The sequence below is a fragment of the Glandiceps talaboti genome, chromosome 2, assembly GCF_964340395.1.
Source record: "Glandiceps talaboti chromosome 2, keGlaTala1.1, whole genome shotgun sequence".
Classification (NCBI taxonomy): domain Eukaryota; kingdom Metazoa; phylum Hemichordata; class Enteropneusta; family Spengelidae; genus Glandiceps; species Glandiceps talaboti.
Window position 1 is genome coordinate 1,974,123 of NC_135550.1, and position 27,560 is coordinate 2,001,682.

Below are 27,560 nucleotides of genomic sequence, written 5' to 3' on the forward strand. Positions count from 1 at the left end.
GTTTTCTTTATGAAAGGTAATCGAACATGAACGAGTGTTACCACTGTAACCAGGAGGGTCTATGCTGTAACGTATAGCAAGGGTTCGACATACACGTACACGCTGGTACATGGTCCGCTATCCCGCGAGTCGAGTAACTTTCTGTGATAGGTATATTAGTAGGGAGCTCAGAATTCAAACCACCGGCTATATGATGAATTCACGGTCATAGTAAAATTCATTTGATTTTTAATTTGCTATTTTGACCAACTCCGGTTGTCTATTCGCGATAAAATTACCAGGGAAAATTACGATTAGTTTGGAAACGGGGTAGATTTTCTATGATTCCGTGTCATAAAAGCATGTGTTTGTGTAGTTTTCGAAAAGCACACCCGGTGGGAAAGTCGCCCAACAGGCGATCTCGCGCCATTGCTGTACTACGTTGCACTTTATTCTGGCGGGGTGTCTCTTGAAAACGGGAATAGCGAAGGATGAGCCAATCAAGTGAGACCTTTCAAATGTAGCTAATATTATAGCCAATAAAATTAGTTGTACGATGATTTGTGTATTACACTGTACTGGCCACGTTCAACGGAAGTAAGTGAAGCTCAATCATAACAATGGTGGCTGTCAAAATCGAAGACGCGATTTGACCGTGTTGTTATTTCAGTGAGTTTATTCAGCAAGAAAACAACGTGTTCTATGTTTTTGTACTTCCTACATGATGTGATGATCGTTTTTTTACCGGTACAACTTACAGCCTACAATGAAACTGCTAACTTAGTTAGTAACACTGACACGGTACGATTCCGTGTTCTGTGTTCCGTGTTCATGTTTTGGGGCACATTTCTAAATACGCGAAACCAGTTATTGAATGTGTAGTGGATATTGATATTCAGTTTGAAAAATTAAAATCCTGAACTTTATTTTGCGAACGGTTTTGTCATTTCTTAGTAATTATAGGGCCGACTGTATCACGTTTAACGTTTATGTCAACCCGGAAGTACATAGACACGAAAATAGACGAAGTGACTTGTACATGTAATTAGTAACAAAATTTTGCTGTAACTGCTGGTAACCTTCAAATTTATTTATTTTTATGTTGTAAATACATTCTAATATGCACTAAGGACAACACTATAAAGACTTGCTCCATGGGAAGGTAATTTTTTGTCTTTTAAAAATGCAATAGTTAGATCAATGTGTACCAGAAATGTTATGAGCTAGAAATAAGACCACATAACATCTTATTACTCCCCCCCCCCCCCAATTAAGACAAACTACTCACAGAAAGCAACAAAAAAAGAGAAGAAGCTCCAAAACATAAAAAAGAGAATAAAATTACAGTAATGAGTTGATGATGCACAAACAACTACAAAGAAATAGACAGTTCAATTACAACACTGGGTTTGAAATAAATATGGGGTTTGGAAAATTGAATTAGAAGTTGAGCAAAAACTAAGAGAGATGAAGAGCCTAAGTGAACAAGTGAAAGCACTTAAAGATAGGACCACCAGATTTTTTGCAGGACTACTACGTTATCAATTTTACTAGTCCTGTGGGATAGTGACTTTTTTACTCCAGTGTCGAACCCTGTCAATGGCTGAGAATGACTCTCTTTCGGGTACTTGGGGATTGTCGCCGTACGGAAATTAAGATGGCGATTAATACATTTCTTCCCTATATATATATATCTACTACAACTAGTACAAGTTCAATGTTGTTGACTTGGTAAATTTGTTAGAAAATTGAAATTCAAATTGCCTCAAAATTATTTTAGATCCCTAGTTTATTTCATTCATCATTAAAATTTTCCAGGGTTAAAGCTGTAAGACACTGGAATTATTTATAGCCAACCTCAAAATCCTCTTTTTTTTTCTTTTTTTTGTGTGCATTACCCAGTCATTTTTTTCTGAGATTTTGTGCAATTTTTCATAACTGTAGATTTTTGTTATAAAATGGTGACTATGGTATAAAAGTACAATACATTACCAACTTCTGTGTAAAATGTGTTTTATAGTGAGACATCATATGAAACCACTAACCACTTTATTGCATCGCTAAAACAAAACTGCATAGTAAAGAGCTGAAGAACTGAACCACTTCTACATGTCACCAAAATAAAACAAAAAACAAAAAACAAAAAACAGCGGAGCTATTCTGACCGATAGGTCGCTTGTAACAATTTGAAGTCCAGTGGGGCAGCTCTTTCCAAAATCTTCTCATCCAGTGTGGACATTGACACGCCCTGGGCCAGTGGGCTGGCGTTAATTTCGAGCCCTGAAGTCATTTATAAAATAACACCCTGGTAGCTTGTTCAACTTTGACTATCTATACTTCCATATGTTCTGCCATTTTTGGGATTTCCTGCAAGGAATTGTGGGAAAACCTTGTGGGAAATGACATAGTGTCTACCAAGTTGTGCAGCGCTAGGGTGTCATCAGAACTTGAGGAAAATAAACATGTTAAGTAATTGGACTTGTTTGTTTCCTTTGTCAGGATGGTCATGAACTTCCTCCTATGATTGGATTTGACCTTGATTCTCCCAACAACAAATTGCCAGAGACAAAGGGTAGTTTCTTTGTAAATGAAACCTTGCAGACGTTGATTCTCAAATTCTTGGAACAGTAAGTACTATACTTTCATAATACATCATTTACATGATCAAGTTTGCCATAACATGTAGGAATATCTTAATTTGGTATAAAGTTATCCAATAGGCCATTGCAGACTGCAAACAGGAATTGAGAATACAGTGCCCTCGCTCAAATTGGGGGTATCATCAGCTCCTAGTACTGTTTCTTAAGAGCTTTGTCCCATGGTATTCTGTACAAGTGGAAATCATGGATGTTTTTCGTATTGTTTAGACATCAAGAAAAGAAGCACTCACAGTGCTCTATGATTAACCGAGTAACATATACTATGTATACCCCAAGGTACACCCAGACAGGAAGTAGAGCAACACCACGGCAAATTTTGGAAAGGCCTATTTGTTGAAGAAAACTGTAACTCTTCCACATAGACAACACTACAAAAGTGTTCAAATACTCCAGATTTGCATGATACTGTATAATTGTAGTGTGTGATAATGACATTCTAATCAATAGGCCATTTTAGACTGCAAACAGGAAATTGAGAATACAGTGTCCTCACTCAAGTTGGGGGAATCATTACCTCATATCGGTAGTACCGTCTCTTAACAGTTTTGTCCCTTGGTATTCTGTAGAAGTGGAAATCGGGGATGTTTTTGGTATTGATCAGACATTGGGGAAAGCAGCAGTGCTCTATGATTAGTCCCCGCCGGACGAAGTCCGGGACGGGGACTTATGGATTGGGTTCCGTTTGTCCGTGTGTCTGTGCGTCCATCCGTTCATCCGTCCATCCACAGCCGTTTCTTGGAGATGCCTGGACTGATTTTTTTCAAACTTGGCACAGGGGCAACATACAATGGCATACATATGCATGTCAATTTGTTTCATGATACAATCCAATATGGCCGCCTAGCAGCCATTGTTTGCAAATTTTCCCTGTCTAAAGCCATAACTCAGACATGCTTGAACAGATCTCATTCAAAGTTGGTATTAGGACAGTGTTCTATGACATACATGTGCATATCCATTTTCGTCATGATACGATCCAATATGGCTGCCTGGCAGCCATTTTGTTTGCGAATTTTCCATGTCCAAAGCCATAACTCAGACATGCTTGAACAGATCTCATTCAAAGTTGGTATTAGGACAGTGTTCTATGACATACATGTCCATACATTGTTGTTGTGATACGATCCAATATGGCAGCCTGGCAGCCATATTGTTTGCGATTTTTCTATGTCCAAAGCCATAACTCAGACATGCTTGAACAGATCTCATTCAAAGTTGGTTTTAGGACAGTGTTCTATGACATACATGTGCATATCCATTTTCATGGTGATATGATCCCCCATACCCGACCAATCCTTTATTGTTGTATGCATGTTCCATGTCCAACAAGCAGACACAACATATCTAAGTCTGTTTGATTTAGGTTCACAAGTGTTGTTGCGTGATCAGAGTAGTGATAATTCCTTAAAACCCAATCATAGCGGGGACTATGTCATTCTCAATGACTTGTTAATCAAGTAACATATACCATGTATACCCCCAAGGTACACAGACGGGAACTAGACTTCCACATGGCAATTTTGGAAAGGCTTATTTGTTGACAGTTTCTGCCAAATTCTTCTTTTTTTCTCTTTCTCCGCAAATTTGCAACATTTTGAACGTATTTCCGTTTCTTTTTATAGTAGTTCACCTTCATAATTATTTTTCTTTCACCCAGGTATTATGCTGTATATGACTCTGGTAACAGGCAAAAGCTTCTAGATGCCTATCATGAGAAGGTAATTTCTTTGATGAAAGACATGTACTTGTACTTAGGTTTTATCACCTATTTATTTAACCATTTTAGAGTGTAGTGCTAAGTGTGAACAAGACTTTGATTGGTTAAAGAGTGTACTGTACAAAGTGTGAACAAGGCTTTGATTGGTTAAAGAGTGTACTGTACAAAGTGTGAACAAGGCTTTGATTGGTTAAAGAGTGTACAAGGCTTTGATTGGTTAAAGAGTGTACTGTACAAAGTGTGTACAAGGCTTTGATTGGTTTACAGAGTGTACTGTACAAAGTGTGAACAAGGCTTTGATTGGTTAAAGAGTGTACTGTACAAAGTGTGAACAAGGCTTTGATTGGTTTACAGAGTGTACTGTACAAAGTGTGTACAAGGCTTTGATTGGTTTACAGAGTGTACTGTACAAAGTGTGTACAAGGCTTTGATTGGTTTACAGAGTGTACTGTACAAAGTGTGAACAAGGCTTTGATTGGTTAAAGAGTGTACTGTACAAAGTGTGTACAAGGCTTTGATTGGTTTACAGAGTGTACTGTACAAAGTGTGAACAAGGCTTTGATTGGTTAAAGAGTGTACTGTACAAAGTGTGTACAAGGCTTTGATTGGTTTACAGAGTGTACTGTACAAAGTGTGTACAAGGCTTTGATTGGTTAAAGAGTGTACTGTACAAAGTATGTACAAGGCTTTGATTGGTTAAAGAGTGTACTGTACAAAGTGTGTACAAGGCTTTGATTGGTTAAAGAGTGTACTGTACAAAGTGTGTACAAGACTTTGATTGGTTTACAGAGTGTACTGTATAAAGTGTGTACAAGGCTTTGGTTGGTTTACAGAGTGTACTGTACAAAGTGTGTACAAGGCTTTGATTGGTTTACAGAGTGTACTGTATAAAGTGTGTACAAGGCTTTGATTGGTTTACAGAGTGTACTGTACAAAGTGTGTACAAGGCTTTGATTGGTTAAAGAGTGTACTGTACAAAGTGTGTACAAGGCTTTGATTGGTTAAAGAGTGTACTGTACAAGTGTGTACAAGGCTTTGAATGGTTACAAAGTGTGTACAAGGCTTTGATTGGTTAAAGAGTGTACTGTACAAAGTGTGTACAAGGCTTTGAATGGTTACAAAGTGTACTGTACAAAGTGTGTACAAGGCTTTGATTGGTTAAAGAGTGTACTGTACAAAGTGTGTACAAGGCTTTGATTGGTTAAAGAGTGTACTGTACAAAATGTGTACAAGGCTTTGATTGGTTAAAGAGTGTACTGTACAAAGTGTGTACAAGGCTTTGATTGGTTAAAGAGTGTGTACAAGGCTTTGATTGGTTAAAGCGTGTACTGTACAAAGTGTGAACAAGGCTTTGATTGGTTAAAGAGTGTACTGTACAAAGTGTGTACAAGGCTTTGATTGGTTTACAGAGTGTACTGTACAAAGTGCGAACAAGGCTTTGATTGGTTTACAGAGTGTACTGTACAAAGTGTGTACAAGGCTTTGATTGGTTAAAAAGTGTACTGTACAAAGTGTGTACAAGGCTTTGATTGGTTTACAGAGTGTACTGTATAAAGTGTGTACAAGGCTTTGATTGGTTAAAGAGTGCACAAGGCTTTGATTGGTTAAAGAGTGTACTGTACAAAGTGTGTACAAGGCTTTGATTGGTTTACAGAGTGTACTGTATAAAGTGTGTACAAGGCTTTGATTGGTTAAAGAGTGCACAAGGCTTTGATTGGTTAAAGAGTGTACTGTACAAAGTGTGTACAAGGCTTTGATTGGTTTACAGAGTGTACTGTATAAAGTGTGTACAAGGCTTTGATTGGTTAAAGAGTGTACAAGGCTTTGATTGGTTAAAGAGTGTACTGTACAAAGTGTGTACAAGGCTTTGATTGGTTAAAGAGTGTACTGTACAAAGTGTGAACAAGGCTTTGATTGGTTTACAGAGTGTACTGTACAAAGTGTGTACAAGGCTTTGATTGGTTTACAGAGTGTACTGTACAAAGTGTGAACAAGGCTTTGATTGGTTAAAGAGTGTACTGTACAAAGTGTGTACAAGGCTTTGATTGGTTTACATAGTGTACTGTACAAAGTGTGTACAAGGCTTTGATTGGTTAAAGAGTGTACTGTACAAAGTGTGTACAAGGCTTTGATTGGTTTACAGAGTGTACTGTATAAAGTGTGTACAAGGCTTTGATTGGTTAAAGAGTGCACAAGGCTTTGATTGGTTAAAGAGTGTACTGTACAAAGTGTGTACAAGGCTTTGATTGGTTTACAGAGTGTACTGTATAAAGTGTATACAAGGCTTTGATTGGTTAAAGAGTGTACAAGGCTTTGATTGGTTAAAGAGTGTACTGTACAAAGTGTGTACAAGGCTTTGATTGGTTTACAGAGTGTACTGTACAAAGTGTGTACAAGGCTTTGATTGGTTTACAGAGTGTACTGTATAAAGTGTATACAAGGCTTTGATTGGTTAAAGAGTGTACAAGGCTTTGATTGGTTAAAGAGTGTACTGTACAAAGTGTGTACAAGGCTTTGATTGGTTAAAGAGTGTACTGTACAAAGTGTGTACAAGGCTTTGATTGGTTTACAGAGTGTACTGTACAAAGTGTGTACAAGGCTTTGATTGGTTTACAGAGTGTACTGTATAAAGTGTGTACAAGGCTTTGATTGGTTAAAGAGTGTACAAGGCTTTGATTGGTTAAAGAGTGTACTGTACAAAGTGTGTACAAGGCTTTGATTGGTTTACAGAGTGTACTGTACAAAGTGTGAACAAGGCTTTGATTGGTTAAAGAGTGTACTGTACAAAGTGTGTACAAGGCTTTGATGGTTTACAGAGTGTACTGTACAAAGTGTGTACAAGGCTTTGATTGGTTAAAGAGTGTACTGTACAAGTGTGTACAAGGCTTTGAATGGTTACAAAGTGTACTGTACAAAGTGTGTACAAGGCTTTGATTGGTTAAAGAGTGTACTGTACAAAGTGTGTACAAGGCTTTGATTGGTTAAAGAGTGTACTGTACAAGTGTGTACAAGGCTTTGAATGGTTACAAAGTGTACTGTACAAAGTGTGTACAAGGCTTTGATTGGTTAAAGAGTGTACTGTACAAAGTGTGTACAAGGCTTTGATTGGTTAAAGAGTGTACTGTACAAAGTGTGTACAAGGCTTTGATTGGTTTACAGAGTGTACTGTATAAAGTGTGTACAAGGCTTTGATTGGTTAAAGAGTGTACAAGGCTTTGATTGGTTAAAGAGTGTACTGTACAAAGTGTGTACAAGGCTTTGATTGGTTAAAGAGTGTACTGTACAAAGTGTGAACAAGGCTTTGATTGGTTTACAGAGTGTACTGTACAAAGTGTGTACAAGGCTTTGATTGGTTTACAGAGTGTACTGTACAAAGTGTGAACAAGGCTTTGATTGGTTAAAGAATGTACTGTACAAAGTGTGTACAAGGCTTTGATTGGTTTACATAGTGTACTGTACAAAGTGTGTACAAGGCTTTGATTGGTTAAAGAGTGTACTGTACAAAATGTGTACAAGGCTTTGATTGGTTAAAGAGTGTACTGTACAAAGTGTGTACAAGGCTTTGATTGGTTAAAGAGTGTGTACAAGGCTTTGATTGGTTAAAGCGTGTACTGTACAAAGTGTGAACAAGGCTTTGATTGGTTAAAGAGTGTACTGTACAAAGTGTGTACAAGGCTTTGATTGGTTTACAGAGTGTACTGTACAAAGTGCGAACAAGGCTTTGATTGGTTTACAGAGTGTACTGTACAAAGTGTGTACAAGGCTTTGATTGGTTAAAAAGTGTACTGTACAAAGTGTGTACAAGGCTTTGATTGGTTTACAGAGTGTACTGTATAAAGTGTGTACAAGGCTTTGATTGGTTAAAGAGTGCACAAGGCTTTGATTGGTTAAAGAGTGTACTGTACAAAGTGTGTACAAGGCTTTGATTGGTTTACAGAGTGTACTGTATAAAGTGTGTACAAGGCTTTGATTGGTTAAAGAGTGCACAAGGCTTTGATTGGTTAAAGAGTGTACTGTACAAAGTGTGTACAAGGCTTTGATTGGTTTACAGAGTGTACTGTATAAAGTGTGTACAAGGCTTTGATTGGTTAAAGAGTGTACAAGGCTTTGATTGGTTAAAGAGTGTACTGTACAAAGTGTGTACAAGGCTTTGATTGGTTAAAGAGTGTACTGTACAAAGTGTGAACAAGGCTTTGATTGGTTTACAGAGTGTACTGTACAAAGTGTGTACAAGGCTTTGATTGGTTTACAGAGTGTACTGTACAAAGTGTGAACAAGGCTTTGATTGGTTAAAGAGTGTACTGTACAAAGTGTGTACAAGGCTTTGATTGGTTTACATAGTGTACTGTACAAAGTGTGTACAAGGCTTTGATTGGTTAAAGAGTGTACTGTACAAAGTGTGTACAAGGCTTTGATTGGTTTACAGAGTGTACTGTATAAAGTGTGTACAAGGCTTTGATTGGTTAAAGAGTGCACAAGGCTTTGATTGGTTAAAGAGTGTACTGTACAAAGTGTGTACAAGGCTTTGATTGGTTTACAGAGTGTACTGTATAAAGTGTATACAAGGCTTTGATTGGTTAAAGAGTGTACAAGGCTTTGATTGGTTAAAGAGTGTACTGTACAAAGTGTGTACAAGGCTTTGATTGGTTTACAGAGTGTACTGTACAAAGTGTGTACAAGGCTTTGATTGGTTTACAGAGTGTACTGTATAAAGTGTATACAAGGCTTTGATTGGTTAAAGAGTGTACAAGGCTTTGATTGGTTAAAGAGTGTACTGTACAAAGTGTGTACAAGGCTTTGATTGGTTAAAGAGTGTACTGTACAAAGTGTGTACAAGGCTTTGATTGGTTTACAGAGTGTACTGTACAAAGTGTGTACAAGGCTTTGATTGGTTTACAGAGTGTACTGTATAAAGTGTGTACAAGGCTTTGATTGGTTAAAGAGTGTACAAGGCTTTGATTGGTTAAAGAGTGTACTGTACAAAGTGTGTACAAGGCTTTGATTGGTTTACAGAGTGTACTGTACAAAGTGTGAACAAGGCTTTGATTGGTTAAAGAGTGTACTGTACAAAGTGTGTACAAGGCTTTGATTGGTTTACAGAGTGTACTGTACAAAGTGTGTACAAGGCTTTGATTGGTTAAAGAGTGTACTGTACAAGTGTGTACAAGGCTTTGAATGGTTACAAAGTGTACTGTACAAAGTGTGTACAAGGCTTTGATTGGTTAAAGAGTGTACTGTACAAAGTGTGTACAAGGCTTTGATTGGTTAAAGAGTGTACTGTACAAGTGTGTACAAGGCTTTGAATGGTTACAAAGTGTACTGTACAAAGTGTGTACAAGGCTTTGATTGGTTAAAGAGTGTACTGTACAAAGTGTGTACAAGGCTTTGATTGGTTAAAGAGTGTACTGTACAAAGTGTGTACAAGGCTTTGATTGGTTTACAGAGTGTACTGTATAAAGTGTGTACAAGGCTTTGATTGGTTAAAGAGTGTACAAGGCTTTGATTGGTTAAAGAGTGTACTGTACAAAGTGTGTACAAGGCTTTGATTGGTTAAAGAGTGTACTGTACAAAGTGTGAACAAGGCTTTGATTGGTTTACAGAGTGTACTGTACAAAGTGTGTACAAGGCTTTGATTGGTTTACAGAGTGTACTGTACAAAGTGTGAACAAGGCTTTGATTGGTTAAAGAGTGTACTGTACAAAGTGTGTACAAGGCTTTGATTGGTTTACATAGTGTACTGTACAAAGTGTGTACAAGGCTTTGATTGGTTAAAGAGTGTACTGTACAAAGTGTGTACAGGGCTTTGATTGGTTTACAGAGTGTACTGTATAAAGTGTGTACAAGGCTTTGATTGGTTAAAGAGTGCACAAGGCTTTGATTGGTTAAAGAGTGTACTGTACAAAGTGTGTACAAGGCTTTGATTGGTTTACAGAGTGTACTGTATAAAGTGTATACAAGGCTTTGATTGGTTAAAGAGTGTACAAGGCTTTGATTGGTTAAAGAGTGTACTGTACAAAGTGTGTACAAGGCTTTGATTGGTTTACAGAGTGTACTGTACAAAGTGTGTACAAGGCTTTGATTGGTTTACAGAGTGTACTGTATAAAGTGTATACAAGGCTTTGATTGGTTAAAGAGTGTACAAGGCTTTGATTGGTTAAAGAGTGTACTGTACAAAGTGTGTACAAGGCTTTGATTGGTTAAAGAGTGTACTGTACAAAGTGTGTACAAGGCTTTGATTGGTTTACAGAGTGTACTGTACAAAGTGTGTACAAGGCTTTGATTGGTTTACAGAGTGTACTGTATAAAGTGTGTACAAGGCTTTGATTGGTTAAAGAGTGTACAAGGCTTTGATTGGTTAAAGAGTGTACTGTACAAAGTGTGTACAAGGCTTTGATTGGTTTACAGAGTGTACTGTACAAAGTGTGAACAAGGCTTTGATTGGTTAAAGAGTGTACTGTACAAAGTGTGTACAAGGCTTTGATTGGTTTACAGAGTGTACTGTACAAAGTGTGTACAAGGCTTTGATTGGTTAAAGAGTGTACTGTACAAGTGTGTACAAGGCTTTGAATGGTTACAAAGTGTACTGTACAAAGTGTGTACAAGGCTTTGATTGGTTAAAGAGTGTACTGTACAAAGTGTGTACAAGGCTTTGATTGGTTAAAGAGTGTACTGTACAAGTGTGTACAAGGCTTTGAATGGTTACAAAGTGTACTGTACAAAGTGTGTACAAGGCTTTGATTGGTTAAAGAGTGTACTGTACAAAGTGTGTACAAGGCTTTGATTGGTTAAAGAGTGTACTGTACAAAGTGTGTACAAGGCTTTGATTGGTTAAAGAGTGTACTGTACAAAGTGTGTACAATGCTTTGAATGGTTAAAGAGTGTACTGTACAAAGTGTGTACAAGGCTTTGAATGGTTACAAAGTGTGTACAAGGCTTTGATTGGTTTACAGAGTGTACTGTACAAAGTGTGTACAAGGCTTTGAATTGTTACAAAGTGTGTACATGTACAAGGCTTTGAATGGTTACAAAGTGTGTACAAGGCTTTGATTGGTTAAGGAGTGTACTGTACAAAGTATGTACAAGGCTTTGATTGGTTACTGAGTGTACTGTACAAAGTGTGTACAAGGCTTTGATTGGTTAAAGAGTGTACTGTACAAGTGTGTACAAGGCTTTGATTGGTTAAAGAGTGTACTGTATAAAGTGTGTACAAGGCTTTGATTGGTTAAAGAGTGTACTGTACAAGTGTGTACAAGGCTTTGATTGGTTAAAGAGTGTACTGTACAAAGTGTGTACAAGGCTTTGATTGGTTAAAGAGTGTACTGTACAAGTGTGTACAAGGCTTTGATTGGTTAAAGAGTGTACTGTACAAAGTGTGTACAAGGCTTTGAATTGTTACAAAGTGTACTGTACAAAGTGTGTACAAGGCTTTGATTGGTTAAAGAGTGTACTGTACAAAGTGTGTACAAGGCTTTGATTGGTTAAAGAGTATACTGTACAAAGTGTGTACAAGGCTTTGATTGGTTTACAGAGTGTACTGTACAAAGTGTGTACAAGGCTTTGATTGGTTAAAGAGTATACTGTACAAAGTGTGTACAAGGCTTTGATTGGTTACTGAGTGTACTGTACAAAGTGTGTACAAGGCTTTGATTGGTTTACAGAGTGTACTGTACAGTGTGTACAAGGCTTTGATTGGTTAAAGAGTGTACTGTACAAAGTGTGTACAAGGCTTTGATTGGTTTACAGAGTGTACTGTACAAAGTGTGTACAAGGCTTTGATTGGTTAAAGAGTGTACTGTACAAAGTGTGTACAAGGCTTTGATTGGTTAAAGAGTGTACTGTACAAAGTGTGTACAAGGCTTTGATTGGTTTACAGAGTGTACTGTATAAAGTGTGTACAATGCTTTGATTGGTTTACAGAGTGTACTGTATAAAGTGTGTACAAGGCTTTGATTGGTTTACAGAGTACTGTATAAAGTGTGTACAAGGCTTTGATTGGTTTACAGAGTGTACTGTATAAAGTGTGTACAAGGCTTTGATTGGTTTACAGAGTGTACTGTACAAAGTGTGTACAAGGCTTTGATTGGTTTACAGAGTGTACTGTACAAAGTGTGAACAAGGCTTTGATTGGTTAAAGAGTGTACTGTACAAAGTGTGTACAAGGCTTTGATTGGTTAAAGAGTGTACTGTACAAAGAGTGTACAAGGCTTTGATTGGTTTACAGAGTGTACTGTACAAAGTGTGAACAAGGCTTTGATTGGTTAAAGAGTGTACTGTACAAAGAGTGTACAAGGCTTTGATTGGTTAAAGAGTGTACTGTACAAAGTGTGTACAAGGCTTTGATTGGTTACTGAGTGTACTGTACAAAGTGTGTACAAGGCTTTGATTGGTTAAAGAGTGTACTGTACAAAGTGTGTACAAGGCTTTGATTGGTTAAAGAGTGTACTGTACAAAGTTTGTACAAGGCTTTGATTGGTTAAAGAGTGTACTGTACAAAGTGTGTACAAGGCTTTGATTGGTTTACAGAGTGTACTGTATAAAGTGTGTACAAGGCTTTGATTGGTTTACAGAGTGTACTGTATAAAGTGTGTACAAGGCTTTGATTGGTTTACAGAGTGTACTGTATAAAGTGTGTACAAGGCTTTGATTGGTTTACAGAGTGTACTGTATAAAGTGTGTACAAGGCTTTGATTGGTTTACAGAGTGTACTGTACAAAGTGTGTACAAGGCTTTGATTGGTTAAAGAGTGTACTGTACAAAGTGTGAACAAGGCTTTGATTGGTTAAAGAGTGTACTGTACAAAGTGTGTACAAGGCTTTGATTGGTTAAAGAGTGTACTGTACAAAGTGTGAACAAGGCTTTGATTGGTTAAAGAGTGTACTGTACAAAGAGTGTACAAGGCTTTGATTGGTTAAAGAGTGTACTGTACAAAGTGTGTACAAGGCTTTGATTGGTTACTGAGTGTACTGTACAAAGTGTGTACAAGGCTTTGATTGGTTAAAGAGTGTACTGTACAAAGTGTGTACAAGGCTTTGATTGGTTACTGAGTGTACTGTACAAAGTGTGTACAAGGCTTTGATTGGTTAAAGAGTGTACTGTACAAAGTGTGTACAAGGCTTTGATTGGTTACTGAGTGTACTGTACAAAGTGTGTACAAGGCTTTGATTGGTTAAAGAGTGTACTGTACAAAGTGTGTGCAAGGCTTTGATTGGTTACTGAGTGTACTGTATAAAGTGTGTACAAGGCTTTGATTGGTTAAAGAGTGTACTGTACAAAGTGTGAACAAGGCTTTGATTGGTTTACAGAGTGTACTGTACAAAGTGTGTACAAGGCTTTGATTGGTTTACAGAGTGTACTGTACAAAGTGTGTACAAGGCTACATTTCCAAAATATGAGAGTATCCTTGCAGAAAGTACAATTTTAATGAGGTGCTACTTTAATTACTAGCCCCCTGAAGAAGATACTGTTAGAGTGAGCTCCATGTGTGCATACATGTGTTTGTCCATCTGTAATACGTCATTTCTCAGACATGCAATATGTTATTTCATTCATACCTGGCACATAGGTTACATATCATGTGGTACATGTGCATGTTACTTGGTTTTGCGATATATATGCAAATTTGACCAAATGGCGGCCATATCTGTAGTTAAAAATCACTATTTACTGCATAACTCAAAACTGTAATACATAGAGACTCCATTCAAGTCACACTGTGTCTACCCCATATTGTCTGAAGTGAGCTACCTTTTGAGACCTTGACCTTGACCTTCAGGGTCAATTATCAAAATCAAGCCAATTCCTGCCTATCACAGACACATTGTAGTGTTTACAAATTTCTTTTAAATCATGTTTACAAGTAATATTGAAGAAAGAAGTATACACAAACATTATTTTTGGTGCTCATGTAACTTTACTGAATGGCAGCCATATTTGTAGTAAAAAATCACTATATTACTACATAACCCAAAAACTTCAATACATAGACTCTATTCAAGTTGACCTTTACCTTGACCAACAGGGTCGACCATCAAAATTAAGCTATTACTTACATATTGCAAACAATTTGTAGCAATTGTGTGTAGCTAATGTCTTTTAGATCATGTCTATAGATAATGCACAGATACTTTGTAGCAATTATGTGTGGCTAATGTCTTTTAGATCATGTCTATAGATAATGCACAGATACTTTGTAGCGATTATGTGTGGCTAATGTCTTTTAGATCATGTCTATAGATAATGCAGAACCAGATAAATATACATGTATTACTTTGTTCATAACTCTTTTTACTCAATGACAGCCATATTTGTAGTCAACAATCATGACTTACCACATAACTCAAAAATATTAATACATAGAGACTATAAGCAAGTGTCAAACTTGAGTTTGACCTTTGTCCTTGACTCTGATCTTCTCGTTCAATTATCAAAATTCTGTACATACAATTACCCACTTTTTGGCTTACTTTTGGGTGTCCCTCTGCTTCCCCTTGTGTAATTGCCAAGTTTTTTTCATTTGGTTTTCCCTCCACAAGATTGTGTCAACCTCACTTAGGAACTTGTGTACATCCCATTTTAGTTTAGAATGGCCACAATCTTTGTGTAGACTGCAGATCTTGTCAACAAGACCATTCATGTGATCATGGCAGTCAATGGATGTGTTTTCATTGTGTAGTGAGTCCAATGACATCATGCTTCAACACATTTTTACACTAGCGTCTAGAGCGAACTTCCACGTCTTCAGTAAGTATCTATGGTGAAGGTAAGTCCGCTTCTTTTTCTCAGCAAAACCTTCTCTTTCAAGGCAATATTATTACCTTTCAAAGTTAAACTGGAGTGCCTGTTGTTGTCACCACACCACACTGGTTGATTTGAGTACCTCGGAACTCGATCTATCAGTTCGATAGACGTGTTCCAAACTTCCTACCTCGGTGTTCTCAGCCCAATTATGGACTAGTTTGCCTGATCGATACGATCACACAGGGAGAAGCGGGACTTATCCCCACTATGGAGGTCAGGAACGTCTCTCTTAGTTATGGTCAAACCACTGCAGCGGTACACAGTACATTACTGCCGGCAGCATACATGACTGGTCAGTCTGTACACCAGACACCCATCAATTCTATAACCGACCGAAACAGCAGTGCAACCTGGACTATTTTTCTCCCCTTGGGTGACACTCCTATGTTCCTTACAGCCAGTTTCTTGTGATAAACTCTCAATATTGCAACTAATATACAGGGGTTCATGCGCAGATGACGGTGAACACTGCCTGTTTACCACAGGGAACAGTACCCTATTTACCACAGGGGACAGCACCCTTCTTCCTCAGTGCTCCAATGCCTGGCAACAAACCATTCATCAGGGTGGACTCCACCTGTCACTAACCCCACACCAGGTCCAGTGACAAATGAGTCCCCACCCCAGGGAATTAGAGGGTCGCAGCAGGCATTCAATCTATGTCCTCTTGGCCATCCCATTCCCGTAGTAGGTCTTCTGCTTGGGGTAGGGCACCCTCTCTTGATCCAGCTGTTTCTGAGTTGAAACACAGTGATTGTGCTCGCTACCCTTATAATGACCATCCCGAATGTTTGATCGGTTAGCTCAGGAAGGAGGCACATCTCCACGTCCATCAAGGGATGTTTTGGAAATTCATGCTAATGGTATCAGCGATGTTGAATCCCGTTCTGAAATTTTGATTGGAGTGACTAGTCCCAGCCCATCATCTCCGACTGCTTGTGATGAAGTTGCCTATGAAGAGGTAATTTCGTGGATTTACGAACAGTTTCGCGACTGTAAACAGCACGCTCCAACCAAACTGCCCGAATCACAAATGTTTCAGTCATTTGGTGGAAGTGCTGCGAGTTTCCTATTACCCAGCCACGTCTCTTCCTTGGGCCGTTTCAGTCTCATCTCAACAACTACAAATCAAGAGCAAATTGGCAGGTGTGAACGACACGGATCCCCTCCCACTGGGTTGATTCCCATGGTTCAAATCTAAGTCGAAGTCTTACCATGTGCATAGTCTTACCATGAACCATGACTAAAGGTATCCCACATTGGAAAAGGAAGTTAGGTTAATAGTCGATGAAAAGTATACCTCCTTCAAATCCTATGTGGTTTGTCGCTTCCCCGTGCAGTCCTTAGATGAATTTTTGTCTAAGAACGTACGTTTTTTCACTCAGTAGCGACAAGCATGACTGATCTCACAGACTCATCATTACGTCAGCAGACATCGCTCATTTTATTGGAACATGACACCTTCATTGAGTGACTGGCACCGAAGTACACCCCTGAACTGAAACTAGAGGCTACGGCTAGTAAGTCAAGTAGCTCTAGATTTTTGTTTGGAGACCCTTTGAGCTTGATGGCTAAGCAGGTACCGGTCACGGTTGAGAGGGAGCCAAAACACAAAACCCCCTCAGTTTTGGGCCACTGCCATGCCTCAAGCATCTGTTCCTGTTCCAACCATGAGACAACAACCACAAGCCAGTGGAAACAAACGTCAAGGTCAGAATAAGAAATGCAACTGTAAGTCCAGACAAAAGCGGGGCCAGGCTGTGAGTTCGAGAGGCAATAGCCAGTTGAATAAGCCAGCCACTTCCTAAACCAACACACAAGAGTCGGGAAGTCGCCAGTGGTTTTCCTGACTCCCTCTCTGGTCAGGCCACTGCATCGGTATACAATACATTTCCGCCCATGGCAAATGCGATCGATTAGTCTATGGACCAGACACCGGTAAATGCTACTACTGACCAGCCCTCCAGACGAACGTTTTTTATACACTGCAAGAGAAGGTTACCACCCATTGTTGGTGCTTGGTTTCCCCCTCTTTCGGCCAAACATCAGGGTCTGGTTGGATTTTTTTTGCAACCACGTCTTCAAAACTGGTTCCAAATAAACAGTCTTTACCTAAGTAGTTTCTGCCTGGTTGACCAGCATCCACGCGATCTTCTATTCAACCTTTGCTAGTCGACTGGATGCCACACGAAAAGCATGTCGAGCAACCGCATTTTGTATGTCACTTTGTTCGAGACCCCCAAGCAAGCTAGTGGGCCCTCGGATTCTGTCTTTAGTCCCGACAATCCATTCTAGTCGCTACACAGTGCATGTTTTTTTTTTGTCAAAATGCATTTTCTTACTAGACAGGGTGTGTGGACTAGATTGTCTTTCTAGTAAGGCTTGTATTGGAACAATCCCACATATAAGCCAGACTATTTCGGGCCAATGTTTTCCATTACTGACATTTACTCAGGGTACGACTCCTAATGGGAAACCTTCCTTTCATGGTCAGACCACTGCAGCGATATTCAATACAAATTTCCACCAGTGGCAAGTGTGGTCGGTCAGTCTATGTATCAGACACTGATTAATGTTATGACTGGCTAGTTGGGAATACAGAATGTGCCCTACTCAGATGTACTTGTTAGTCAACTAACGCACCAGTGCCCAACCATTGGAATCCGTGGTTCCCATCCTACCACCTCCTTTTCCTCACCTTCATTAAAGGTGGTTGGACAAGGAGGCCCAGTTGGAAGGGAAAACCCTTGTTGAGTTGGAAACCAGACTTTCCCCTTTTTACCGATGCGTCCAAGGAGAGATGAGGAATCTCTCTGATCCACCTTCTGACTTCTGGTACTTGGGATCAGCCGACCAGCCCCTGTTATGTCAGCTGATTAGAAGTACAGTAGTGTTCTTAGTGCTTCATCAGTTTGAAGACCTGGTGTAACATCACTGTCTGCTAGCAGAATAGTGGTAGTTTACATCAACAAAAAAAAAAGGGGGGGGGGGGTGTCCAGGTCATCAGCCCTGTGTTATCTCACTTTGGACCGAATGTTTTAGGGTACAAGGACAGAAGATAACACTCAGGGTACGTCATCTCCTGGAGAATCACAACAGTATTGCAAACACACTTTTGCGCTGCATTCAGGTTCGCTCCATAGAGTGGGGGATTCCACAGGATGTTGCCAATATTCTTCATCAAGTGGGATAAACCAGTGGTTGGCCTGTTCGCAACTTTTCTTACACAAACTGCCCCTCTTTGTGTCTTCAGTACCAGACTTCATACCCTTGCCACCAGGTGGACCAGGTTCTCTTTCAACAATCGATTGATCCACTCCGAAGCTCTGTTCAACAGTTTACTACCTCCTTGTTTGAGCTTGTTGGCATACAGAAGTTAGCTGTTCATTCCATCATGGTATAACCATTCAGCCATTTCTAGTACCATTAGGAGTGTTGGAGGTCTCGACTTTGGACAGAATAAGGTCTTGTCCAGTATGATCAGGAATTTCCACTTTCAGAGACCACCACAGCCCATTTCAGTTTTCCAGTGGAGTCTTTCTTTAGTGCTCAACATCCTACGATCTGCCTTTTGAGCCTCTAAGCATGATTTCGTGGGAGTATCTCACACTTAAGACCGTCTTCCTTCTAGCCCTTGCTTTAGACAGTCGTGGAAGTGAAATCCATGCATTGGATGTTAACCAGGGTCTAATCCAGTGGCTTCAACACCAGGTTGTCCTCTGGACTCACCTTTGATTCATCGCTAAGAATCAGGTCTTAGACTTGGTGGCTTCTCCCTTTATCATCAAGGATGTAGCCACTCTTGTGGGAAATGACTGAAGAAAATGTATTCTATGCCGGTCAGCGCTCTCAACCGGTACTGTAATTGCACTAAGAACATTAGAGGCGATAGTACCCATCTGCTCATCCCTTGGAAATCGAACAATTGGAGTGTGCCAAGTGGATAATTAATATCTTTAAAGTAGCATACAGTTCTTTCACAGCTGACTTGCAGGTCATCTAAAGTCATTGCTCATGAAGTACGAGCAGTGGCTACATCCTGGGTACTCTGCTCTGGCGTACCCATTAATCAGTCATAGAGGCAGGAACCTGGCGCTCTAAGAACTCGTTCATCAGCTTTTACCTCTTGGACATGGCCCAAGTGGCAGAGAGGATGTCTACCCTAGGTGCTATCAGTTCTGCTCAGAATATTGCTACTCCTTTTGGCGTGGAGACTCCCTCCACTGAGTAGGTGTCGTATTCTAGACTTACCCAAAAGTAAGCAAAAAGGTGGGTATTTGTCTGTACAGAATTGTAATTTCTACTGACATGAATTTCTGTATAAGACTAATACCCACCTTTTGCACTCCCATCCTCCTCCCCTCAGTCTCCAGCTAGTTAATCTTTGTTTTAATAGACCAAGGTGTACTGGGGATTGACTAGTCAGGGTCATGTGACCACTAGGGGATGGCCCACTGGGTGCAGTGAGCACAAATTTATCTACTTGGCAATTACACAAGGGGAAGCAGAGGGACACCCAAAAGTAAGCCAAAAGGTGGGTATTAGTCTTGTACAGAAATTCACTTCAGTAGAAATTGTAATTCAGCAATTTCCTGCACTATCAGACACTTTGTAGTATTTATTTGTTGCCACCAACTTCATTTAAATCATGTCTGCATTCAGTCACATAGAAGTAAAGTATTGGGGGGGGGGGGGGGGGAACTGTGTCTTTTACAAAGAGTTGTTTTCTAGTATATCATGTACTATCTGTGGACATTATATGAGTCTGGTATCGAGCCTTCGGTTTACTAAGATAGGTGCTAACTAAATCTATTGTTCTTCAATGTAGTACATTCTTCGAGTGGGTGATAGTGGTTCCTCTGTTATGCTAGTCTAATCACCCTGTGATCAAGATAGTGTAAACATTGGCAGCACCAAAACAGTACAGTGCAAGTTCATGGAATTCTGTCAATAAAACTCAGCAATGCCTCCAAACTGAGACTATCTATTCAGTAACTTATCACTGTTGTATCAACATGTTTGCGTCTATCTTAGTAAAGCGAAGGTTCAGTTACCAGAGTAATAAGTTTGACTTGGCCTGGCAAGATAGCTAAGCATGTGTATATGTGAGGGTATGCAATAAGTTTGACTTGGCCTGGCAAGATAGCTAAGCATGTGTATATGTGAGGGTATGTAATAAGTTTGACTTGGCCTGGCAAGATAGCTAAGCATGTGTATATGTGAGGGTATGTAATAAGTTTGAGTTGGCCTGGCAAGATAGCTAAGCATGTGTATATGTGAGGGTATGTAATAAGCTTGACTTGGCCTGGCAAGATAGCTAAGCATGTGTATATGTGAGGGTATGTAATAAGCTTGACTTGGCCTGGCAAGATAGCTAAGCATGTGTATATGTGAGGGTATGTAATAAGCTTGACTTGGCCTGGCAAGATAGCTAAGCATGTGTTTATGTGAGGGTATGTAATAAGTTTGACTTGGCCTGGCAAGATAGCTAAGCATGTGTATATGTGAGGGTATGTAATAAGTTTGACTTGGCCTGGCAAGATAGCTAAGCATGTGTATATGTGAGGGTATGTAATAAGCTTGACTTGGCCTGGCAAGATAGCTAAGCATGTGTTTATGTGAGGGTATGTAATAAGTTTGACTTGGCCTGGCAAGATAGCTAATCATGTGTATATGTGAGGGTATGTAATAAGTTTGACTTGGCCTGGCAAGATAGCTAAGCATGTGTATATGTGAGGGTATGTAATAAGCTTGAGTTGGCCTGGCAAGATAGCTAAGCATGTGTATATGTGAGGGTATGTAATAAGCTTGACTTGGCCTGGCAAGATAGCTAAGCATGTGTATATGTGAGGGTATGTAATAAGTTTGACTTGGCCTGGCAAGATAGCTAAGCATGTGTATATGTGAGGGTATGTAATAAGTTTGACTTGGCCTGGCAAGATAGCTAAGCATGTGTATATGTGAGGGTATGTAATAAGCTTGACTTGGCCTGGCAAGATAGCTAAGCATGTGTTTATGTGAGGGTATGTAATAAGTTTGACTTGGCCTGGCAAGATAGCTAAGCATGTGTATATGTGAGGGTATGTAATAAGTTTGACTTGGCCTGGCAATATAGCTAAGCATGTGTATATGTGAGGGTATGTAATAAGTTTGACTTGGCCTGGCAAGATAGCTAAGCATGTGTATATGTGAGGGTATGTAATAAGCTTGACTTGGCCTGGCAAGATAGCTAAGCATGTGTATATGTGAGGGTATGTAATAAGTTTGACTTGGCCTGGCAAGATAGCTAAGCATGTGTATATGTGAGGGTATGTAATAAGTTTGACTTGGCCTGGCAAGATAGCTAAGCATGTGTATATGTGAGGGTATGTAATAAGTTTGACTTGGCCTGGCAAGATAGCTAAGCATGTGTATATGTGAGGGTATGTAATAAGCTTCATTTGGATCAATAGTCATGTTTTCTGAAATGTTGAAAATGTGATTCAAAGTTATTATTTTCATCCAGGCCTGTTTCTCACTAACCATACCACCACCTCCACCAAGAGACTTTAGTGGACCTAAAGGACAGTCACTGGGGATATATGTAGAATACTCAAGATCCATAAGAAGGACAGCAGACCATGGTAGGTATCTGTGTGTATCTGTGTGTGTGTGTGTGTGTGTGTGTGTGTGTGTGTGTGTCTGTGTCTGTGTCTGTGTCTGAGTGTGCGTGTCTGTGTGTGTGTCTGTCTGCCTGTCTGTCTGTCTGTCTGTGTCTGTCTTTGTCTTTGTCTTTGTCTGTGTCTAACTCTCTGACCATCTGTTTGCCTGCCTCAGACTTTCTTACTGTGTAGATGGGTGGTTAGGATGCATGCATATGTGGCTAACAGACCATAAGATACAGTCACATTCTGTGTTTGACAATATCATACCATGTTGACAGTGAAACATCACGTCTTCAGAACTCCCAATAACTAGATTTTACAGTTTCCTAAAATTACCAATGCTGCCAATAACAGTATTTTACAGACTGAGTGTAATTTCCTAATTACTTCAGAATTATTGTTCAGCTTCACTTTAAACCCATCCTTTTACAAAATTCAGAAATTAGCTTGTTGTAATGTTTCCTTTCCTTTCCTTATCTCTACAGAAAGAATGTTTAAACGGTTAAAACAGAGTAAAATCAATGTGGTGGCGTATTTAAATGAACTACCTGAAACACAGCATGATTCAGCATCATTTGTTATAGATGTCAGTATGGCTACAGTAAGTACTATTATATTATAGATGTCAGTATGGCTACAGTAAGTATTGTCAGATTATAGATGTCAGTATGGCTACAGTAAGTACTATCAGATTATAGATGTCAGTATGGCTACAGTAAGTATTGTCAGACTATAGATGTCAGTATGGCTATAGTAAGTACTATCAGATTATAGATGTCAGTATGGCTACAGTAAGTATTGTCAGACTATAGATGTCAGTATGGCTATAGTAAGTACTATCAGATTATAGATGTCAGTATGGCTACAGTAAGTATTGTCAGACTATAGATGTCAGTATGGCTACAGTAAGTACTATTATATTATAGATGTCAGTATGGCTACAGTAAGTACTGTCAGACTATAGATGTCAGTATGGCTACAGTAAGTATTGTCAGACTATAGATGTCAGTATGGCTACAGTAGTACTATCAGACTATAGATGTCAGTATGGCTACAGTAAGTACTGTCAGATTATAGATGTCAGTATGGCTACAGTAAGTACTATCAGATTATAGATGTCAGTATGGCTACAGTAGTATTGTCAGACTATAGATGTCAGTATGGCTACAGTAAGTACTATCAGATTATAGATGTCAGTATGGCTACAGTAAGTACTGTCAGAATATAGATGTCAGTATGGCTACAGTAAGTATTGTCAGACTAGATGTCAGTATGGCTACAGTAAGTACTGTCAGACTATAGATGTCAGTATGGCTACAGTAAGTATTGTCAGATTATAGATGTCAGTATGGCTACAGTAAGTACTGTCAGATTATAGATGTCAGTATGGCTACAGTAAGTACTATTATATTATAGATGTCAGTATGGCTACAGTAAGTATTGTCAGATTATAGATGTCAGTATGGCTACAGTAAGTACTGTCAGATTATAGATGTCAGTATGGCTACAGTAAGTACTATTAGATTATAGATGTCAGTATGGCTACAGTAAGTACTGTCAGATTATAGATGTCAGTATGGCTACAGTAAGTACTATTAGATTATAGATGTCAGTATGGCTACAGTAGTACTGTCAGATTATAGATGTCAGTATGGCTACAGTAAGTACTGTCAGACTATAGATGTCAGTATGGCTACAGTAAGTACTGTCAGATTATAGATGTCAGTATGGCTACAGTAAGTACTATTAGATTATAGATGTCAGTATGGCTACAGTAGTACTGTCAGATTATAGATGTCAGTATGGCTACAGTAAGTATTGTCAGACTATAGATGTCAGTATGGCTACAGTAAGTACTGTCAGATTATAGATGTCAGTATGGCTACAGTAAGTACTATTAGATTATAGATGTCAGTATGGCTACAGTACTGTCAGATTATAGATGTCAGTATGGCTACAGTAAGTATTGTCAGACTATAGATGTCAGAATGGCTACAGTAAGTATTGTCAGACTATAGATGTCAGTATGGCTACACTAGTATTGTCAGATTATAGATGTCAGTATGGCTACAGTAAGTACTATTAGATTATAGATGTCAGTATGGCTACAGTAAGTATTGTCAGACTATAGATGTCAGTATGGCTACAGTAAGTACTGTCAGACTATAGATGTCAGTATGGCTACAGTAAGTACTATTAGATTATAGATGTCAGTATGGCTACAGTAAGTATTGTCAGACTATAGATGTCAGTATGGCTACAGTAGTATTGTCAGATTATAGATGTCAGTATGGCTACAGTAAGTATTGTCAGACTATAGATGTCAGTATGGCTACAGTAGTATTGTCAGACTATAGATGTCAGTATGGCTACTGTAGTACTGTCAGATTATAGATGTCAGTATGGCTACAGTAAGTACTGTTAGATTATAGATGTCAGTATGGCTACAGTAGTACTGTCAGACTATAGATGTCAGTATGGCTACAGTAAGTATTGTCAGACTATAGATGTCAGTATGGCTACAGTAAGTATTGTCAGACTATAGATGTCAGTATGGCTACAGTAAGTACTGTCAGATTATAGATGTCAGTATGGCTACAGTAAGTACTGTCAGATTATAGATGTCAGTATGGCTACAGTAAGTACTATTAGATTATAGATGTCAGTATGGCTACAGTAAGTACTGTCAGATTATAGATGTCAGTATGGCTACAGTAGTACTGTCAGACTATAGATGTCAGTATGGCTACAGTAGTACTGTCAGATTATAGATGTCAGTATGGCTACAGTAGTACTGTCAGATTATAGATGTCAGTATGGCTACAGTAGTACTGTCAGACTATAGATGTCAGTATGGCTACAGTAGTACTGTCAGACTATAGATGTCAGTATGGCTACAGTAGTATTGTCAGACTATAGATGTCAGTATGGCTACAGTAAGTACTGTCAGATTATAGATGTCAGTATGGCTACAGTAAGTACTGTCAGATTATAGATGTCAGTATGGCTACAGTAGTATTGTCAGACTATAGATGTCAGTATGGCTACAGTAAGTACTGTCAGATTATAGATGTCAGTATGGCTACAGTTACTGTAGTATTGTCAGACTATAGATGTCAGTATGGCTACAGTAGTATTGTCAGATTATAGATGTCAGTATGGCTACAGTTACTGTAGTATTGTCAGACTATAGATGTCAGTATGGCTACAGTAAGTACTGTCAGACTATAGATGTCAGTATGGCTACAGTAAGTACTGTCAGACTATAGATGTCAGTATGGCTACAGTAAGTACTATTAGATTATAGATGTCAGTATGGCTACAGTAAGTACTGTCAGACTATAGATGTCAGTATGGCTACAGTAAGTACTATTAGATTATAGATGTCAGTATGGCTATAGTAAGTACTATCAGATTATAGATGTCAGTATGGCTACAGTAAGTATTATTAGATTATAGATGTCAGTATGGCTACAGTAAGTACTGTCAGATTATAGATGTCAGTATGGCTACAGTAAGTACTGTCAGACTATAGATGTCAGTATGGCTACAGTAAGTACTGTCAGATTATAGATGTCAGTATGGCTACAGTAAGTACTATTATATTATAGATGTCAGTATGGCTACAGTAAGTACTGTCAGATTATAGATGTCAGTATGGCTACAGTAAGTACTGTCAGATTATAGATGTCAGTATGGCTACAGTAAGTACTGTCAGACTATAGATGTCAGTATGGCTACAGTAAGTACTGTCAGACTATAGATGTCAGTATGGCTACAGTAAGTACTGTCAGACTATAGATGTCAGTATGGCTATAGTAAGTACTGTCAGATTATAGATGTCAGTATGGCTACAGTAAGTACTATCAGACTATAGATGTCAGTATGGCTACAGTAAGTACTATTAGATTATAGATGTCAGTATGGCTACAGTAAGTACTGTCAGACTATAGATGTCAGTATGGCTACAGTAAGTACTGTCAGACTATAGATGTCAGTATGGCTACAGTAAGTACTGTCAGATTATAGATGTCAGTATGGCTACAGTAAGTACTATCAGACTATAGATGTCAGTATGGCTACAGTAAGTACTATTAGATTATAGATGTCAGTATGGCTACAGTAAGTACTGTCAGACTATAGATGTCAGTATGGCTACAGTAAGTACTGTCAGATTATAGATGTCAGTATGGCTACAGTAGTATTGTCAGACTATAGATGTCAGTATGGCTACAGTAAGTACTGTCAGACTATAGATGTCAGTATGGCTACAGTAAGTACTGTCAGATTATAGATGTCAGTATGGCTACAGTAAGTACTATTAGATTATAGATGTCAGTATGGCTACAGTAGTACTGTCAGATTATAGATGTCAGAATGGCTACAGTAAGTATTGTCAGACTATAGATGTCAGTATGGCTACAGTAAGTATTGTCAGACTATAGATGTCAGTATGGCTACAGTAAGTATTGTCAGACTATAGATGTCAGTATGGCTACAGTAGTATTGTCAGATTATAGATGTCAGTATGGCTACAGTAAGTACTGTCAGATTATAGATGTCAGTATGGCTACAGTAGTATTGTCAGACTATAGATGTCAGTATGGCTACAGTAGTACTGTCAGATTATAGATGTCAGTATGGCTACAGTAAGTACTGTCAGATTATAGATGTCAGTATGGCTACAGTAGTATTGTCAGACTATAGATGTCAGTATGGCTACAGTAAGTACTGTCAGATTATAGATGTCAGTATGGCTACAGTTACTGTAGTATTGTCAGACTATAGATGTCAGTATGGCTACAGTAGTATTGTCAGATTATAGATGTCAGTATGGCTACAGTTACTGTAGTATTGTCAGACTATAGATGTCAGTATGGCTACAGTAAGTACTGTCAGACTATAGATGTCAGTATGGCTACAGTAAGTACTGTCAGACTATAGATGTCAGTATGGCTACAGTAAGTACTATTAGATTATAGATGTCAGTATGGCTACAGTAAGTACTGTCAGACTATAGATGTCAGTATGGCTACAGTAAGTACTATTAGATTATAGATGTCAGTATGGCTACAGTAAGTACTATCAGATTATAGATGTCAGTATGGCTACAGTAAGTATTATTAGATTATAGATGTCAGTATGGCTACAGTAAGTACTGTCAGATTATAGATGTCAGTATGGCTACAGTAAGTACTGTCAGACTATAGATGTCAGTATGGCTACAGTAAGTACTGTCAGATTATAGATGTCAGTATGGCTACAGTAAGTACTATTATATTATAGATGTCAGTATGGCTACAGTAAGTACTGTCAGATTATAGATGTCAGTATGGCTACAGTAAGTACTGTCAGACTATAGATGTCAGTATGGCTACAGTAAGTACTGTCAGACTATAGATGTCAGTATGGCTACAGTAAGTACTGTCAGACTATAGATGTCAGTATGGCTACAGTAAGTACTGTCAGATTATAGATGTCAGTATGGCTACAGTAAGTACTATCAGACTATAGATGTCAGTATGGCTACAGTAAGTACTATTAGATTATAGATGTCAGTATGGCTACAGTAAGTACTGTCAGACTATAGATGTCAGTATGGCTACAGTAAGTACTGTCAGACTATAGATGTCAGTATGGCTACAGTAAGTACTGTCAGATTATAGATGTCAGTATGGCTACAGTAAGTACTATCAGACTATAGATGTCAGTATGGCTACAGTAAGTACTATTAGATTATAGATGTCAGTATGGCTACAGTAA

General features: G+C 38.9%; 1 protein-coding gene across 2 annotated transcripts in view; it reads left to right on the forward strand.

The window, feature by feature from the left end:
- LOC144449796 (nuclear RNA export factor 1-like) overlaps positions 1–27,560 on the forward strand; it is a 102,365-nt gene that overhangs the window by 59,094 nt on the left and 15,711 nt on the right. For both annotated transcript variants that reach the window (XM_078140374.1, XM_078140380.1), the window contains exons 11-14: positions 2,479–2,606; positions 4,297–4,357; positions 21,659–21,776; positions 22,283–22,398. In XM_078140374.1, the coding sequence (XP_077996500.1) occupies positions 2,479–2,606; positions 4,297–4,357; positions 21,659–21,776; positions 22,283–22,398 (423 nt within the window). The remainder of the gene's footprint in view (positions 1–2,478; positions 2,607–4,296; positions 4,358–21,658; positions 21,777–22,282; positions 22,399–27,560) is intronic.